This window comes from Rattus rattus, chromosome 10 (assembly GCF_011064425.1).
Source record: "Rattus rattus isolate New Zealand chromosome 10, Rrattus_CSIRO_v1, whole genome shotgun sequence".
NCBI lineage: Eukaryota > Metazoa > Chordata > Mammalia > Rodentia > Muridae > Rattus > Rattus rattus.
In genome coordinates, this window is record NC_046163.1 from 78,751,588 (window position 1) to 78,771,789 (window position 20,202).

Here is a 20,202-nt window from a genome sequence, read left to right on the forward strand (position 1 = left end):
CCAGAGGCGAAGACGCCTCCATTCCCCTCACAGCGGTCTCAAGCCCAGTCTCCGGGCAAAGCGGTGGAGGAGGCGGCCCCACCCAGAGTACGGGAAATGGCGCTGGGTTCCGGAATGAAACTCGAACTACAGCTTCCTCTTGGGCTGGGCGGGGTCTTGTTTACTCCAAACTCCTGGAATTTCTCTGGAATTTTCCTCGGGAGATTGTGTCACCAACGCAAGCACTGGATCAATCCGTAGGAACTCAGCTGTTGGAAGTTTTCCATTTGTAAGCACCTTCGACTCCACAGAAAACAAAGGCATTATGGGAACTCGGTTTGCATGTAGCCCTGCCTTACTCCTTTTTAAAAAAAAGGGTGGAGCCTAACCCCAACCTGCGGCTGACTTTTAAACAGTGAAAGTACAATCGCTGGCCCTGCTAGTGTATGATGAATTCGGATGTAACGTGCCGCTGGAAACAAAAAACAAAAAACAAACAAACAAAAAAATGAAAGCAGTGAGTTAACCAGGCGTAAATTTTATAAATACTCAGAGGTAAAAACCACAGCTCTCATCTTAAAAGGAATAAGAATTTATTCTGAAGCCATTTTGAGTGATCATGGCCCTGGAACTATGATTTAGGTTACCCCAAATTTCATGTTCCAACGTGAAAGCAGTTTCACAAAGTTTTTATGGTTTTTCAGAGCAGAGAAAGTCATAAATCAAGGCAAATTTAAAATACATTGGTGGGTACATCCAAAAAGCAGGTTTATCGAGATGGTGGAAGCTTTTCTATAGGCTCAGCATGCTATCTAATGGCACTCAGCTTTTGGATTGGCAGAACTTAGTTGCCTGATAAGTCAGTAGATTCTAAAAGATTGTTTGTTTGTGGTTTTTTGTTTGTTTGTTTGTTTTGTATCTATTGTCTCAAGATGTTGTTAGTTCTGACTTAGGCCAAGATAAGAAAATTATTGGCCTCTGGACCTGCAAAATTGTGATCTCTCCAGAGTCCTGAAATTCTAATCAGCCAATCAGTCTTTGCAGAAACAGATAATTTTCAGGAATTTCCTTTCACAGTTAGATGCAGTTTCTTTCCAGAAGTTTTTGTTCACAAATACAATGTCAATGCTATTCAGCCTAGACCAGGATAGTGCAGTAATAAATCGGGAAGGCAAGCCAAGCCTTGCCATCATCCAAGTGAGATTTGATGGCAGGAGAACAACTAATGAGATTTCAGAAATAGAATAAACAGGGTTTGCACTGGATTTTAATTCCTTTCTTAATACTGGAGAGAGAGAGAGAGAGAGAGAGAGAGAGCCTACTCAGAAATTGGTTGTGGTGCTTCTAGAAATGACAAGTAGAGAGGGCCAAGTTTGGAGAACAAGATTAAGAATTCAAAGATTCCAAGAGACAAATAGAGCATGTGGACAAAAATGTCCACATTCTGCTTTCAGAACCTGTGGTAGGTACTTTATATGGCAGAAAAAAAGGCTGATTAAATTAAATCAAGAACATTTAAATGGGGCAGTAATCCTGAGTGCCACCGTGGGCTTGATAATCCTGAGGAACCTTATAGGAACCTGGTCCTAGATCAGAGAGGGAGAGCAGTGAGGACAGAGATCAAACTTGTTGCCGCCAGAGAGAAAATGCTAGCAGCCTCTAAAAGTTGGAACAAATAAGCAGATTCTTCCTTGGAGCTCTCGGACAGAACCACTCCTGCTAGCACTTTGGATTTAGTGCTATAAGAGTCATTTAGAATTTAAGTTATTCTCAAAAAAAAGTATGAAAGAAGAGGTTATACTGAAGTTAAGTGCACTCAGTTCCTCAACTTTCTGACACTGTGTACTCCCAGAATAGACTGCTATCCCCACATTGTTTGGAGCCTACCTTTAGCATCCACTTTCTTCCCTGAGTCCTTGATGGATTTAGCTCTTGGCTGATATTTACTTTCACCAATGTTCTTCTCTTACTCCTCACTGACTTCAAAGATCACAGAAACTTTGTCCCACAGGCTTGACATTACAGTTCCTTACGTTATCTTTGCTTATGATCTCCACTCTAGTATGCCACCAAGGCTCATGAGACCATCCTGGAACTGTCACTGTAACTGTGTCCTCTCCATGAGCTTAACTACCCCTCTTAACCACAAGTCCTATCCTTCTAGTTCACTCCCAGTGTCCCGAGTCTCGAAGTCTCCACCTCACAGTTTCTACAACCCCATACACCTGCCACAATTGGTGTCTCTTACTAGGTTAGGTTTGCTCCACTGTTCAGTCACCGTTGTACACACATCTTCATTTACGGTATTTATTAGACAAAACAACAAAAAATTCAATTGTCTTTTATTTTGCCTACATTGCTGTAACACTGAATGTAGCTAAAGAAAAATAACGAATTAGCAATGGCTAGTCTTGCTGAAAGGGTCCATGATTCTCTGAAGAATGATACCCCAGTCTCAAATACTATGTAAACGAAGAGTGTTTTATTCTGCAGAGGTTCAGCATGCTAGGGTCTACAAAGACGGAGAGACCCTGAAGTGAGCTCACAGGCCTGAGGTAAAGCACATTAGGGGAATTCCAGGGAAGGGAAGGTGACCTCTATCTTAATCTTGCCTCTATCTCTAGAACCATTGCTGGAACCTGGGGGACTGGAAGCTGTTGCCGAGGAAGTCTGGAAGCTGCTGCTGACCCCTTGTCCTTGCCTCAGGCCAGCTGCCAGGGCAGCTTCTGAGGCCTGGACTTCCCTGGACTTGCCCAACTCTCAGAAACAGGGATTTAGGCCTAGTGTCCTAAATTGCCAATTTGAAGCCTGTCATGGAAGTCAGTCTAGCCTTCTCATTACTTAATGGAAATTTATGTCATTTAGATCTTTGTGCTAGGATAACACAAAGGGATAATTGTTCTGGTCAAGAAAATAAAACACCTGAACTGGATAGAAGCCTAATATTCCAGTAGGGCAAGTCTGGCCAAGAGACCACCTCTAGAAAGGTAGGCTTGCCTTAAGCAAGACTAAAGAGATAGGTACAAAAATTATCACTTAAATGAGATACTGTGCTTTTTTTCTTCCCAAAATTTCTACCTGCCCCCCACTGTAGTCTTTTACAGAATACAGCTGTGTTGTAAGTCACCAACTTTTCTGAAGCACACAGAAAAGGATAACTTCATTTTCTTTCTTTTTCTTTTCTTTCTTTGGTTTTTGTTGTTGTTGTTTGCTTGCTTCTACATTTTTATTTACATATTATTTATGTGTATGAGTGTTTTTTGCCTGCACACATGTTTGTCTGTTCACTGCCTATGTGCAGTACATACAGGGGCCAGAAGAGAGATTCAGATCTCCTGGGTTTTGGAGTCACAAGTGTTAGCATTATGTGGGTTTGAAATTGAAGCCTTCCTTGTGAAGGCTACAGAAAAGCAGCCAGTACTCCTACCTAGTAAGCCATCCCTCCTTCTTTCTACCTCTTTTCTAAGCATACTTTCCCTAACACTTTAAGTTTCCCAAATACTTTGTTTCACTGGTTTTCTACAGACATCCTCCTCACCCTGTGATTGCCTGCCACCACATGGCTGACCTCCACACTGGTTTAACTCAACTGGCATGAATTGTTTTCTTCTCCATTTCCATCCTCTGGACAACTGCTGAGATTTACCATTTGTGGGGCCTGGGAAACAGTTTCTGTGAAAGTTTAGTAAAATTGTCCTTCAGGTCCTGTTTTATTCCATTCTTAATTTATTTTATTGATGACTCCCTAGTATCATTTGGTGATCACAAAGGGAGTTTCCTAACAACATATGTAATTCTGCTTGATGTCCCCACTGTTCTTTAATGATTTTAATATTTCATTATAAATGACTTCATGTGAATTGTAGTGTGTTTGGCTGCAGCTATGACCTCTATCCACTGGGTACCAGGAGTATTTCCCTCCTCTAGGTTTAACCACCACAAAACCATCCCATCTAAGAAACACTGAGGTAGATTATTCCTATCCAAAGCTCCAAAACTAAGGAGACACTGCAAGTTTTAGCATCTTCTCATTTCCTTGCCTATTTCCACTGTTTTGTTTGTATGTTTTTGTTCTAGGTAATAAACCAGAACTATTAAATGAACTATTTGAAGGAATTGTTGACCACAGCAGCAATTTGTACTGGAATGTGAGGCAAGTGGACTATGCCACCAGATAGAAGAACTGGTAAGGCAGAGCAGGCTCAAAGCCCGGAGAATCTCAAAATTGAGAATGGCAGGTGTGGAGCCCACTCCCTGGCAAACTTCCTGATTTGGAACTTTTAACCATGAGAGGACCATGACAATCAGTCACATAGCATAAAAACCTGGATTCTCCATGCTAATGAGGTATCTAAATAGGCCCTAAATGTTTAGCCAAATGAGCTTCCCTTCCTGGGCATTCCTTTCCAAAAAAGGTATTTAATCCCTGATTGACCCTGAGAAAGGTGTATGCATTCACATCTGCCATCAAATAAAACAGTTTGGACAAGCAAGGGCTATCCCTTCACCAAGGATCCCCTCGGGAGGCCTTCAGCATAAAAATCCTAAATCTATTGAAGAAGGTCTTTTTTCTTCCAACCCCTCCTTACTCTTGGCACTCACTTGGAACCAAATCGAATTTTGCCCCCTTCAATGTCTCAGCCTCCCCTTTCCTGACTGGAGAGGGAAAACTCAGACCCTCAGACACCTGTTCCCAAGTCCCAGCGGTGATGGCAGCACCTGTGTACCCAGGTGACTGGGAACCACAGCATCCATCTCAGACTCTGCTGTTTCTCACACAGGGAAACCTGGACTGAGACCCCTATCGTGGACTGTGTTCTGCCTCCCCAGAGTGGTGTACTGGGCACCCCAGCAGTTAAGGAGACATGTAGCTGTCACTGGAATACTAATGTTGTAGGTTTGGTATTGTCAGCAAATATTTTCACCAGTGTTTAGAGAGTGTTTTCCAGAGGGTGAAGCCAGAAAGAGAAAAGAGATTATGAGATAGGGCAGATTACTTGGGATGTATCATTAGTCTTCAGTTCCTGTAGAGCTTTTTTCTTTTTATTTTCTGTGTCTGGCTGTGTCTTAATTTGGGTTTCTATTGCTTTGAAGAGACACTATGACCATGGCAATTCTTATAAAGAAAAGCATTTAATTTGTGTCTGGCTTACAGTTCAGAGGTCTTGTCCATTGTTGTCATGGGAGGAAAGTTGGCAGTATGCAGTCAGACATAGTGCTAGAGAGGTAGCTGAAAGTTCTACATCTTGATCCTCAGGCAGCAGGAAAAGCAAATGAAACACAGTTCCTCCAACAAGGCCATATTTACTACAACAAGGGCAAGCCTCCTAATAGCCCCAATCCCTATAGGCCTATGGGGGCCATTTTATTCAAACTATCACATTCTACTCCTGGACCCCATAGGCTTTAGCCCTATCATAATGCAAAATGCATCTACTCCAACCTCGAAAGTCCCCATAGTCTATAACAATCTCAAACTTGTTTAAAAGCACAAAGTTCCCCTTGAGTCTGAACTTGTGCCCTGAGAATACCTTGGGCCCTGTTTCCCCACCCATTCCCACAGCACTCAGAGGACGCCTGTCACCCAGGTGCTCTAACACGCCCAGGATCACAGGATCACAGTACCACAGTGGTTAGAGGTGCTGTAACAGGCCCAGGACCACAGGAGTACTGGATCACAGAGGAAGCTCAACTCCCAGGGATGGGGACACACTCAGGAGCACTGGACCTCTGACAATTTCAAGGTCACAGTCGAGGCCACAACATCTTTCCCAACACCCAGCATTAGTGGGACCCACATAGGAACCAGGGAAACACAAACCCCCACCCACCCAGAGGAACAATTTTCTAGACAGATACCAGATACAAAGGTTAAATGAGGATCAGATAAACCGTCTAAACAGTACCATAACTCCTAAAGAAATAAATGCAGTCATTAAAAGTTTCCCAACCAAAAAGAGCCCAGGACCAGATGGATTTAGTGCAGACTTCTATCAGACCTTCATAAAAGACCTAATACCAATACTGTCCAAACTATTGCACAAAATAGAAACAGAAGGAATATTACCGACTCCCTTCTATAAAGCCACAATTATGCTTATACCTATACCATACAAAGACCCAACAAAAAAAGGGAACTTCAGATCTATCTCCCTTATGACCATCGATGCAAAAATACTCAATAAATTTTTTGCAAACTGAATCCAAAAACACATCAAAGCAATCATCCATCATGATCAAGTAGGCTTCATCCAAGGGATGAAGGGATGGTTCAGTATATGGAAATCCATCAACGTAATCCACTATATAAACAAACTCAAAGAAAAAAACCACATGATCATCTCATTAAATGCTGAGAAAGCATTTGACAATATTCAACACCCCTTCATGTTAAAAATCTTGGAAAGATCAGGAATTTAACACCCATACCCAAACATAGCAAAAGCAATATACAGCAAACAAGGAGCCAACATCAAACTAAATGGAGAGAAACTTGAAACAATCCCACTAAAATCAGGGACTAGACAAGGCTGCCCACTCTCTCCCTACTTATTCAATATAGTTCTTGAAGTTCTAGCCAGAGCAATCAGACAACAAAAAGAGGTCAAAGGGATAAAAATTGGAAAGGAAGAAGTCAAAATATCGCTATTTGCAGATGACATGATAGTATACTTAAGTGACCCCAAAAGTTCCACCACAGAACTACTAAGCCTGATAAACAACTTCAGCAAAGTGGCTGGGTATAAAATTAACTCAAACAAACCAGTAGCCTTCCTCTATTCAAAGGATAAACAGACTGAGAAAGAAATTAGGGAAATGATACCCTTCACAATAGTCAGAAATAACATAAAATACCTGGTGTGACTCTAACCAAGCAAGTGAGATCTGTATGACAAGAACTTCAAGTCTCTGAAGAAAGAAATTGAAGAAGATCTCAGTAGATCGAAAGACCTCCCATGCTCATGGATTGGCAGGATTAATATAGTAAAAATGGTCATTTTGCCAAAAGCAATCTACAGATACAATGCAATCCCCATCAAAATTCCTACTCAATTCTTCATAGAGTTAGAAAGAGCAATTTGCAAATTTATTTGGAATAACAAAAAACCCAGGGTAGGAAAAAGTATCCTCAACAATAAAAGAACTGCTGGGGAATCATCATCCCTGACCTCAAGCTGTATTATAGAGCAATAATAATAAAAACTGTATGGTATTGGTATGCAGACAGGTAGGTAGATAAATGGACTAGAATTAAAGACGCAGAAATGAACCCACACACCTATAGTCACTTGGTCTTTGACAAAGGAGCTAAAACCATCCAGTGGAAAAAAGATAGCATTTTCAACACATGGTGCTTCTTCAACTGGAGGTCAGCATGTAGAAGAACACAAATCCATCCATTCTTATTGCCTTGTACAAAGCTCACGTCCAAGTGGATCAAGGATCTCCACATAAAACCCGATACACTCAAACTAATAGAAGAGAAAGTGGGGAAGAGCCTCAAACACATAGGCACAGGAGAAATTTTTCTGAAGAGAACACCAATGGTTTATGCTCTAAGATCAAAAATCGACAAAAAGATCTCATAAAATTGCAAAGCTTCTGTAAGGCAAAAGACATTGTCAATAGAACCAAACAGCAACCAACAGATTGGGAAAAGGTCTTTACCAATCCTACATCATCTGAAGGCCTAGACAAACGGGCGGGGGATACAGCTTTCACTTTTGTCTTGGGACTGTGTGTATTATCTCCCATCCCAAATCCTCACCAACTCCCTGAAATTCCCACTTTAAGGAAGCTTCTTCCACTTCCACTCCAGGGTAAGATGTGGAAAGCTAGGAAGCCTCAAGGTGCAATGAAATATTTGCAAGTGGAAAGGACTGTAGAACTTACACATTAAATCTTAGTGGTGTTTAAGAGCAAAATGGAATGCCCGTTTTACCCACGATGGAAGTTGTAATTTCCCTTTCCTTGTTCAAGCAGAACTTTCTTAGAGAAATAGTTCCTTGAAGTCTTTTGCATTGTTTATTTTTTATTGTATGCTTTTGATTTTAACTGATAAAATTGCTTATGCAAAATCTTAGCAAAATGTCTTCCTGAAGAGTAATGTAGAGTGGGAGCGGGCTCACAGCTCTTACTCTAGCAAAGTCATGGGACTGGTCATTAGTTCACAGCGCCGAGGAGTCAGGATGAATCAGTCAGTGCCCCAGATGGAGCATTTAAAAGTAGGTGATGTCATCCAGGACAAAACCACAGTAAGATAACAATATACATGCATGGGAATAGTTAAAAGTTAGGCTCAATTATTAGCAATTAAGTAAAGGGATTCCATTTGTCATGTGCTGTTCACTGGCAGGTAAAACAGTTTGAAGCTGTTGGAAAGCAGCTCAGCAGTGTCTCAGAACAAATCCTATCATCCAGCCGGGCGTTTTACTTCTAGGTTTTTACTAAAGAAAAACAAAATCTGTGTGTGAGTGTGTGCGTGTAAAGGTTCGTGTGTGTGTGTGTGTGTGTGTGCGTGTGTGTGTGTGTGTGTGTATGTGTGTGTGTGTGTGTGTGAGTATATCTGTGTGTGTGTGTGCGTGTGTGTGTGTGTGTGTGTGTGTGTGTGTGTGTGTGTGTGTGTGTGAGTATATCTGTGTGTGTGTGTGTGTGTGTGTCTGTGTGTGTGTGTGTGTGTGTGTGTGTGTGTGTGTCTGTGTGTGTGTGTGTGTGTGTGTGTGTGTGTGTGTGTGTGTGTGTGTGTGTGTGTGTGTGTGCATGTGTGTGTGTGAGTATATCTGTGTGTGTGTGTGCGTGTGTGTGTGTGTGTCTGTGTGTGTGTCTGTGAGTGCGTGTGTGTGAGTGTGTGTGTGTGTGAGTGTGTGTGTGTGTGTGTGTGTGCGTGTGTGTAGGGGCTGGGAGAAGTGGAGGGAGGGGGAAACTGGTCAAGATGTAAAATAAATAAACTAATGAATTAAACCTGTGACCAACAGAGACATTTTAGTTTTTATAGCTGTGTGGTGGCTTTTGTTTTGTTTCTCTCAGATTTTATTTATTTTTATTTTACACGTGTTAGTGTTTGCCTGCATGTATATCTGTGCGTCATATGCATACAGTTCCTACAGAGGCCAGAAAAAGGCATCAGATCTTCTGAGACTGGGGTCATAACAGGTTGTGAGCATGTGGGTGCTAGACGTAAAGCCCGGGTCTTCTGGAGACCAGAACGTGCTCTTTAACCGCCGAACCACCTCTTCGGCTCCTTCGTAGCTGCATTATTGGTAATTGCCAATGTGTGGAAATAATCAAAATGTCTTTCAGTTAAATTATGGCATACCTATCTAACCATATTTCTCAGCAGTGAAATACATGCAACCTAGGTGATCTTCAAGTAACTGTGCTTTGTAAAGCTAGACCAGAGAGAAAACAAAGACTGACTTTTGTAAGATAATCTTTTGGCAAAAACAGGTTGCTCGTTGAGTGTGGCAGCCAACCCGTAATTTCAGCCTCTGAAGGTATAGACTGAGGATCCTCAGGTTGAGCTGGTTAGCAGGATTAGCCATATCAGCAAGTTCTGGGTTTCACTGAGAGACTCTGCTTCAATGAGAAACCTAGAGTCTTGATTTTAATGGGTTGTTGGCAGAGGGCAGTTGCTGGGAGTGTTGGCAGAGTTTGTGACAGAGAGCTGCAATAGGCCAGCCACTGCTGGACCTCTAGTGTCCTGCTTTTACCCAAAAGCTACCCAGCAGATGCCATGCAGCCCTATGGTGCCGGCACTATCTAGGGATAAAAGATTACACTTTTATTTAATAATTACCGAAACACAGATTATATACTTCCAACATGTAAGGATGTTAAAGTCCAGCTTTGAAACATAAGGGTCTGAAGTAGGGGGCATGGGGTCAGCACAACACAAGGACACAGAGCCACAAGTTCTCTTAACTTTATTTCCCCCACAGCTTATATCACTCACCAAAATCTCTCAAGCAGTATAAAAACTACGTGACCACATTGTATTTTTCTTTAAGGGAACAATTACAGTGAGTTTACATAGAAGAAAAAAATGTGTTCCCTAATATCATCTCATGATCAAATGCTTTACATATCATATATAAAAATATTTTCAAAAAATCCATGCATTTTAGAACCAAGCAACTTGTTCTAATTAACAAAGTGTAAGCTTAAAGCAAGCTAACTTTCTCAGCCAGATTTTACTGGCAGGCAGAAATTTGCAGTTATCAAGAAAGAATAATTTTATTATTTACCTTAAAAGTAATCATAAAATCTTTAAGGAATCATAAATCTAAACTTTTTATAAAAAAAAAATCTGCAAGGTGCACATCTACTCAATAAATTTTTTTTATTAAGTCAATACCAGGAATCTGAGGGCAAAATGGAAATTAACCATCACCTTGATCATTAGCCCAGCTTTTAGCAAGAGAGCACATCAGCCAAGTAGTCTGGCTGCCATTGTTCTTGTCTCCTGACCTCAAAAAAATCCCCAGCCCAACTATTAAGAATGTTCCTTTCTGAACCTCAGATTGTTTCCTAAAGTTTCCTATATCAAATGCACCATCAAAACATCTTAATCTAACTTTCCTAACAATCTTTATCTCCAAATTCTTTCTAAGGGTGGTGAATGTTACTACACATCTTTAAGTCTTACTACAAGTTGTAGATGACTCTTTTAATCTGCTCCAGCAGCAATGCTTGAAAAGATCAATCACCATTATTGTAAGGGCCAATGGTACTGCCCCACTCAGGGACTGGAAGGCCCTTAGAGTTTTTAGACAACTCGTAGATTAGGAGAGGGGGTGATGGCTGAGAGGACAACAGAGTTGTATCCGTAACAGCATGAAGTCCTGAGGACATGTAGTCCTTGGAACCTTGCCTCTCTGAGGCACACCCATCATGATTGTGCTACTGGTAGGCCATATTCCATGAGTTCTAAAGCCATTTGTTGTTCTTCTCCATGGTCTTCAACATAATGGCACAGGATATCCATTATAATTCTACAGGGAGCATAGTGAAGAAATACTAATCCAAAAAGGAGCTGGGCAAACTCCAAACTCTTTATCCCCATGTCTGATGTCAAAAGTGCTCTTCAGACCTCCAGCTCCTTTCAGCTTTGTTGGCTGCAATACACCTCTTTCCCATGGGCTGATTCTACGGTTAGGATCTCTCCTTTGAAAGTATCCCACAGCTCTGTCATCTCCAACATTTTTGGGTCTCCAAGGCAATCCAGGCTTCACCTTCATAGCTTTGCACAGTGGTCTCTCTAGGCCTCCATGCAGGGACACACCTGACACATGTCTGGCCTTCTTACCTTTCCCTAGTCACAACAAGAGATTCCATGATCCCTTTCTTGTATCCTTGACTCTATAGCCAGAACCAGATGGCCAAAGCTGCCATGTTCTATTGTTTGCTGGGGCCCTCGTTCCACATGGTTCCTCAAATACTTTACAATCTTTCTGTTTTAGATGCTTTTCTTCATTGCATAGGCTTGGCTGTCCTGCAACTTGCTTTGCAGACCAGGTTAGCCTTAAACTCTGGGTTTAAAAGTGTACACTACCATGCCTGCCCCTAAACTTTTCTTTAATTCCCTTTTACAAATTGGAAGCTTAGCTAGGTGAGTCTTGCTCTGAGGTTACTACTCCCTTTATTCCATTTAGCATCAGGGTTTCCTCTAATTTGTTTACACTTTCTGATGCTCCTTTTCTCCTCAAATGTTACATTTTGTACTGTTCCTTGCTCAGCTTGCTGCTATTGCTTATAGGTCTGCACAAAAGTGACCACTAATAACTACACAACAGAGTTAATATTAGACTGTTTTGAGATTTCTTTTGCCAACATAATTAATCCAAAATCTTTTAATTTAGCCACAGGCACTTTTTTCTTTGGACAAGGGCATGAGCAGCCACAATCTTCACTAAAATATCACGAGAACAGTCTGTAGGCCACATACTAAAATTCTTCTTATCTGAAACCTCTTGAGCCAGGCTCTCACAGTTCAAATCACCCTCAGCATCACTGTCTTCTGTGCTCCTTCTAGGGTGGTCTATTCAGTCGTGCTTAAAGCATTCCACTGCTTCCTAGCCCCAAATCCCAAAGTCTACATTTTTCCAAACCAAAGTATGGTCAGGACTATCACGACAATATCCAGTTCCTAGTATCGACTTCCGCCTTATTTTGGGTTTCTGTTTCTGTGAAGAGATACCATAACCGTGACAACTCATAGAGAAAAACATTTAATTGGGGCTGGCTTATAGATCAGAACAGTCCATTGTTGTCATGGAGGGTAGCTTGGTGGCATGTAGGCAGATATTGTGCTGAAGAGGTCGCTGAGTGTTCTATATCTTGATCTGCAGGCAACAAAAGGGAGAGAGAGGAGGGGGAGAGAGAGAGAGAGAGAGAGAGAGAGAGAGAGAGAGAGAGAGAGAGAGAGAGAGAGAGAGAGAGAGACATACTTTCTCCAACAAGGCCATAACTACTACAATAACCTTCTAATAGTGCTACTCCTTATAGGCCTAATAGAGACCATTTTTATTCAAACAACCACAGGCTGTTTTGCATTCGTATATGTTTTTGTACCTTATGTGTGTCTGGTACCTGTAGTCACTAGAGGAGGCTAATTCCCTGGAACTGAAGTTTTATGTAGTTGCAAGCGCTATGTAGTACTGAGAATTAAACCAACCCTAGGTCCTCTGGAAGACCAGCAGGTGTTCCTAACTGCTGTGGTCTTTCATCCTTCTATGTGATTTTTAAAGCCAGAGTTTTAACTGTCCCTACACACACACACACGCGTGCACACACACGCGCGTGCACACACACACACACACACACACAGACACACACACAGCTTAATAGCATAATAGATGAGACAGAAAGCTGGTTCTCAATGGGAAGAATTTTTGTTGCTGTTAGTTTTTTTAAATAGTCTAAAGGTTAGATCTAAGGCATAGTGAGACAGGATGGGTGGACGGAAGGAAGTTGTTCCCTGGGTAATATGTAAGTTTTGGGTTGAGGGAGCTAAATTTGTGGATAGATAGATTGGCTAAAATAACCAAAGGTGTGTTCTAGAATGAATTACTATTAAATTATAAACTCTTAAGACCCTAGAATTGGATATGCTATTTAGGAAATCACTGACTTCAGAAAGACAAAATCTTATAAGATTTTTTAAAAATGAGTTTATTTGAATGGTGAATGTATTTATTACTAAATGGCATTTTATAAAGAGCTGGAGCTCACTAGAAAACTTCTAAAGAAATAACTAAAGCTTAAATTAAAACTCAGCTCTTATCATTCCCAATCCAGATGCAGGAGTATCCAACCTTTTGGTCTCTCCAACTTGCATTTTCATCTAAAAACCTAACACTTGAGACCTGTTCAAGGCAAGTTATAGAATATAAGTTAAAAAAGGAAATCTCATAATATTTTAAGTAAGTTTTTGATTTTGTGTTGAACTATACCATGAGTTCTCCTGAGCGTCATGTGGCCCATTGGCCATAGTTTGGTCACCCCTGGTAGATGTTGAATGCTCCATGATAATCCAAAGCATACGGCAACAGTGAGGAGGCCGCTTTCAAAAAGATGGTGCTACCTATAAGGATGGGTTTCCCTTAAGAAGTATCATTTACATTTCCATGCCCACAGCCTGGCTTCAGTCAGATCATAAATAGGGCTTCATAGAGGAAGCCACATTGAACCATGGCTATGAACCCAACTTTAACATCAAACGATCTCTGCTCTTTAAGAAGAAATTACATGTAAAAAATTACAGTTGTGAAATTAGTTCACTGATGCTGCAACCACTCAGAGATTTATTGCTACTCGAATGCTTTCTTTCTCATGAGACACACTGAAATAAATAATTTCTGTGTAGGCAACAATGTGACCAGTGTAAGTCATGTTTAAATAACATCAACAGTCTCTCTAATTGACAATTACAACCATCAATCAACTAGATGGTATTATTCTATTAGGAAGTACTGAAGATTATATGAAGTGGAACACAAAACTGTATTGTATGCTGATAAATACAAATAAAATAAAAATCAAGGTCTATCCAACAAATATTTAATTGCTTTTCTTTGAGTCCCTTGCTTTGAGTGTGGGATCCTTCAGATATAATGTTCCCTTTCTCTTCTGTTCCTTTGCTAAGACTCCCCAGGAACAAGTACCATTTTCTTCTTCAAATTCTACAATAGCTTCTCTGTACTTTGCTTATGACACTTATTCTCACCTTAAGATATGTATATCATCTTTGTCCTACTGAAGTAAATATAAGAGGGTAGGGGGTAAGGTATCTGTCAAATATATAGCAGTCCATTTAAAGTCACAACTGACCATAAATTCCTTTTTTAAGGATTAATGCATACATATGTATGCCTGAGTATGTATGTGCACCCCATATATGCAAAAGCTCACAGAAGTCAACAGAAGACATCAGATCCTTTAGAACTGAAGTCGCACATGGTTGTGAGCCACTATGTGGGTTCTAGGAATTAAAACTCTGCAAGAGAAATAAGTGCTTTTAACCTCTGAACCATTCATTTTTCCATAGCCTGATTCTTTGGCCAAGAGAATATTTTAGCTTTGGTTTTTCCATCTGGAGTATTCCTTCACTTTGCTATCATATTTCTCCTTTAGTTCTAAAAAACAAATTCTTGTTAATTTCATCAACAAATTTTGTCCTGCTAAATCCGGTGGTCAATTTTCATTATTTGTCATTTTTGAGCTATCAATGGATATCTTTCAAAATGGTAGTAAAATCTAATTAAGACTCTCAGCAGGATAAACCTTCTCGTGTTCACTCCCAAATTTGGGGTGTTGTGGAGGCAGGGACCTCGGCTGGAAAATAAACAATGCCTGCTTACCTTCCTGGACCTTTTATCATTCAGTTTTCTACTTCCAGCTCACTTTAATATTTGCTTTTTTCCTCTTAATTTCTAGGATCTTCCCCAGTCTTGTTCTCATCTAATCAGTTTGCTTCCTAGTCACTGCAAGCTGCACCATTAGGGGAGAATGGTTGCACATTCACCATCATATCCTGTGGGAGCATCTTCCTGGCTCCTGTTTGCTCTAGCTTCCATCTTGTGACTAAGTATTCCTGTCTGAGGAACTCCTCCACTAAGGTCCTAGCCCAGCAATTCTTTTTACTCATTTGCTTTTATTTTTTTCCCTTTCCTCGAGGTCATCTCCACCGTCTTATATGAACTGTGGCATGGATGCATATATTAATTATTCAAAAGTCTTTCTTTTATTTTTGCTACGATTTTCAGACCCATTACTGAAAACTCCTAGAGACAGCACTCTTCCTAGCACTTTGATTTCTATTCTTTCATTTCTCTTAAGATTAATCCAAATATTTCTGCTAAAGCCATTTTGTCAGTTTTATTAACAAGCTTTGTGCTGCTAAACCCAATTTTTGTTGCTTGTCAACAGCAACTTCAAAGTTGTTCTTTTCCTCTTTTCTAAGTTCCCTGTGCCTGAACCCAACACCACACTGGGGTCTCTACATCAGAGGCTGACTTTTTGCTGGTTTTCCTCATTTTACAACCCCTTGGATTAGAAGCCTTAAGGCTCAATACTTGGACTTTTTTCTTCTATGGCTTCTTAAACCTTCATGATACTCTGACTCAGTGCCTTTATTTATGTGTCTTTGTGTTCAGTATCATCTGTGATGCTTGAAACGTGAATTTGTCAGCTACCTCCTTGACAATTTTACTTGATTATTTATTAAGTGTCTCATATTTAACACCGCCAAAGCAGAACTGATTTCTCTCAGTGTACTTCACATTCTGAATTACCTTAATAGCAACTTTATCCTTCCAGTAGCTTAGGTCCCAAATCCCTGGCATCATTATTAGTATCTTTCTTTCTTTAATCATTTATCCCCCTTGCTGTTATCTTTAAAATGCATGCAAAATATGGCCTCTTCTTGCCAGGCTGTTGTTTCTTGCCGGGATTATTGTATCAACCTCCTTGCTGATTCTCTCCCATGCTTAACTTCCTATAGCCTCTTCATAACACAGCACTTAAGGTGATGATGTAATTCTTCTGCTTAAAAATCAGGTGGTACCTCCCATCTCAAAATAAAAACTTATTACAATGGCCTAGCCCACCCTATCTAATCATCCAGCTCCTTTCCACATAACAATCTGAGCACGTTTTTCCTATTTGGTAACTCCACTCTAGGCCACACACACCACCTGGCCATGCCAACATAGGACGACCTCTTAGCCGTTGAACTAGCCATTGTCTGTTCCTTGATTCCTCTTCTATGGAGCTGACTAGTTCTCTGCTTAACTCCAGCCTTTTCGTAAATGCCATTTTCATGGTGAATATTTTCTATGTAATCACTTTCTTTTCTCTCTCCTCTTTTCCTTGCTTACTTCTCTTTAATAATATTTATTCTTATCCTTTTTCTCTCATTTTTTGTTTTTGTTTTTGTTTGTTTTTTCGTTTGTTTGGAGACAGGACCTCATACAGCCCACTTGGCCCTCCAGCTGAGGTCAGCCCTAAATTCCTGATCTTTCTTCCACTTCCTAAGTACTAGAATTATAGGCATATACCCCTATATCTGACTTTATTTCATTTTAATAATTTCACATTATTTGTAATCAGTTTATTAGTTACATTTGTTACATATTTACTGAACAGACAAATGTTTTTAACTAAGATCATCAGTTGGAATCATCAGTAGATAAGTTAATAATGTTGTGCCTGGATATATAGACTGAAATAGAACAATATTTACTTAAGACTGTGCTTTGAAAGGCTATGAGAAAATATTAAAGCAAATCTTGACCTATGTATAAGTAATTGTACTTCAATTTCATTATATACCAACTTGTCATGTGGTCAACTTGCTGGGTTGTATGGATCAACAGCATATACTTCTCGAGTTTCTAAATGAAGAGCTCCATCTTTGGGTCTTGTTTTTGTATAATAATTGCTAAAAAGGAGACATAAAAAAGACAAATATTTACTCATTAATTGTGATTGTAGTGAAGACTCATTAGCTGTCTGCTTTCTATCACTCCCGGAAAATTGTATTTTCATATGTGATTTCATCTCATTTTCTTAAATATTAAACAGCATAGGCCCCCACATCAAATAAATAACTTTTGGTAATTTTTTTGGTAATAGTTTGGTACTGTTCAAGTTAGAAGCTGACACTAGATATCTCATTATTGCTCTCATTCATAAAACAAAAAAGCTTTGAATGCATTTCAGTTAGTAGAAAATAAATTTAAGTAAATTAGAAAATGGAATTGAAATCAGTGTTAAGAACTTTTAAAAGCATGCTTGTTGCTGGGTGTGTGCACAACTATAATCCCAGCCCCTGGGAGGCAGAGGCAGGAAGATCTCTGTTGAGTTCAAGGCCAACCTGTTCTACAAAGCAAATTCCAGGGTAGCCAGAGTTGTTACACAGAAAAACCTTGTCTCAAACAACAACAAACAAACGAACAACAAAAACATAGCTGTTTGGTTTATATCAATTGAGACTCTGGCATAAGTGCCCCATGTTAAAACACCTTAATAAGTGATAATAAGCAGACAGGGACATTATGAATTATTTTTAGATTTTTTTTCAAAATTTCCTACACATGTTGTGTTCTGATAGCAAACTTAGAAACCACATTTTCTACTTATTTAAAATTTTAATTACTCTTGGCTGAAATTATCTCCTAACTTCCTGTGAGAAAAGCCATACAAATGACAGCCCAATTTTAGTCTTTTAGATATTCTTTTTTGAAGTCCTTAAGCATTATTCTTCTAGCTTTCCTCCTTCTCTGTTTTCTCCTCCCATCTTTAAATACTGCATCTCACTGTGGTCTGCTCATATTCTTACTTTCACCCTTTTTGTTCTCTGTGATCTCAAGACTTCCACTGTTACCTACCTGAGCCCAAACCTGCTTAAATTCTACATCACAGATGCCTCATAATATTGCCCCGCATTCTGCCTCTCCCCCCTCAGTGAATCCTCTTCCCTGGGGTCTTTCTATGTGTCTTTTCTTTCCACATCTGGTATAAATTATTAAGTTCAGAAAAATCTATTTTCTTCATTGCAAAGGTACCCTTTACCAGTGCTACAGCCTCCTGCTCCCTACCTTGCTTCTGGAAATGCAAATCTGAAGACTTTATTTCCTTGCAATGATCTCACAGGTCACACAGCTCTTGTCATAGCACAGAAGGCTTTTCGTGATTCACTGCTCCTGACCTTGCTAGATTTCCCTCAATGCTTGTTGAGTGGAACATCGTTAGTTCCATATATGTTTTTAAAAAATGTTAAAAAACATTTTTAAGTAGTGTAGTCTAACTCCTTTGAAAAACTCAAATAAAAATAAAAACAGTCTTCTCTATCGCCATATTTTATTCTTGTGGGTATTATGAATCTAAGTAAGAAAAAACAGGGATTTGTAGTATTTCTTGGTTCTATTGAGATGTAGAACTCAGGTCTTTCTCAAATCTGAGACTGTATGGTGCCCGCCCTGGTAATTACTGTTGCATACTTGTGCTCTGCCATCATGCCAGTGTGACTACCATTTGCAATTGTTGGTGGAGGTGGACAGAGAATAACTGCAGAAGAGATTTAGAGAATTTGAGCATTCATCACAGTATAAACAACACTATACAAGTGTCTTATATTTTATATAAATAGTTAAGGTTTGGAAACTAGAGCATGCTTTTGGTTAAAAAAACTTTATCAAATGTTATGCTTATGTAAGTATTACAGGTTCATTCCAAAAATTCAGAAAATAAAATGAAGTATGAAGAAATAGTTTTGATCAAAAGTAAAAGATTTACCATGTCTTATACAAAGCATCAAGAAGTATAAACTATTAAAGTAGTTGTAAACTTGTTCTCCATTAATTGATTTTCCCTTTTTAATTCCCTAATCTACAGTTGACTTCTCCCATGTCCATAATTTACCTGTACAAACTGCAATCTTTTGGAACCAAGTCCCATTCTCAGCATTTTGACACTTCTCATAAGTATATCCAGTCAACTGGTACCTAGAAAAAGATGTTATATTACATTTCTTCTTAATACTTTACTTCTGCATCATAGAAAGTACAACTGTAGAGATAATTCTAAATGAATCCTTTGGCACAGCAAAACAAATTTTTGGTCATCCAAATCTGAAAACTATTTTTATATTAGAAGCACTCAGAAAAGCCCTTGCCATGTCAGAAAAGCAGGCATGAGCTGCTAGTTTGACCATTGTGGGTAGAGCGTTGAGGAATCCCCAAATGGTTTTTACCAAGACAAGCTGTGGGTTGAATTAATAAAGCTACTCATAAACATAGCCCTTCACAAGATAAATGACCTAAGCCACATGCTTTTACACTTTGTAGACAAAGAAAATAAATATGTGAAGGAATGGCAAAACATATGGGTCACTGAACCTGGATAAATTCTAGGATTATCATTAAGAGATGTACGGGTGGGGAAGTGAAAATTGGTTAAAAAAAAAAATAAAGTTTGCTTCAATGAAATAAAATACTTGTCTTATCACAGCCCCATTTCTTGGTCTCGGGTCATTCAGGTTATATTCCTGTCTTTGTATGCAAAGAATATCCCTTCAGAAAATCTTCCAAAAGACCCCTGCAGTCACACTTCAAGTGATTTTTTTACTAATATTCCAATTTGTTGAATTTTGAGAGAGTGCATTCTCAGCTCCCTCATCACTACACAACATCACACCCCATCACAGTGGGCACAGGATACAGAGATGACTGGGCAGTCAGTGACCAGGCTGAGGAGGGGCTCCACCCTTCAACTTTGCACTTACTAGAGACACATTTGGGCAGAGGAGGATCCCAGCTGGCATTGGACTGGCACTGGCTCTGAGAACTGCCTTCTAGAGTATACCCATCCTCACATTCCAAGGCTACATTATCTCCATAGTAATAATCTTTTTTCATTTGCAACCCTTTCTGGAATCCACTCATATCCTGAGGGAGTTTACATATCACTTCTGCAATTAGAAAAATCACAAGGAAATTAGTATTTTGTGGTTAATTAAAAGTGCTATTACAGAAACATCTGTAACCCCAGATTCTGCTCTCCACAAAATGGGGTATGTTTTCCGCAAAGATTAATTGTTACCCTCACAAATTTATTCTTTAAATTTTCTGACTTTTATTTGTGTACAGTAAAGGAACTTTGGATTACCAACTATGCAGCTGGAAATTTTTAGAAAGATATGTCAGGAAACCATATGCTAGCCCT

General features: G+C 39.7%; 1 protein-coding gene across 1 annotated transcript in view; it reads right to left on the minus strand.

Moving 5' to 3' along the window:
* Positions 1–16,824: 16,824 nt before the first annotated feature.
* LOC116910946 (complement component receptor 1-like protein) overlaps positions 16,825–20,202 on the minus strand; it is a 44,548-nt gene continuing 41,170 nt past the window's right edge. The window contains exons 9-12 of the mRNA XM_032914683.1: positions 19,675–19,948; positions 18,901–18,983; positions 18,480–18,546; positions 16,825–16,918 (exon numbers count right to left, since the gene is read on the minus strand). Of these exons, the coding sequence (XP_032770574.1) occupies positions 16,825–16,918; positions 18,480–18,546; positions 18,901–18,983; positions 19,675–19,948 (518 nt within the window). The remainder of the gene's footprint in view (positions 16,919–18,479; positions 18,547–18,900; positions 18,984–19,674; positions 19,949–20,202) is intronic.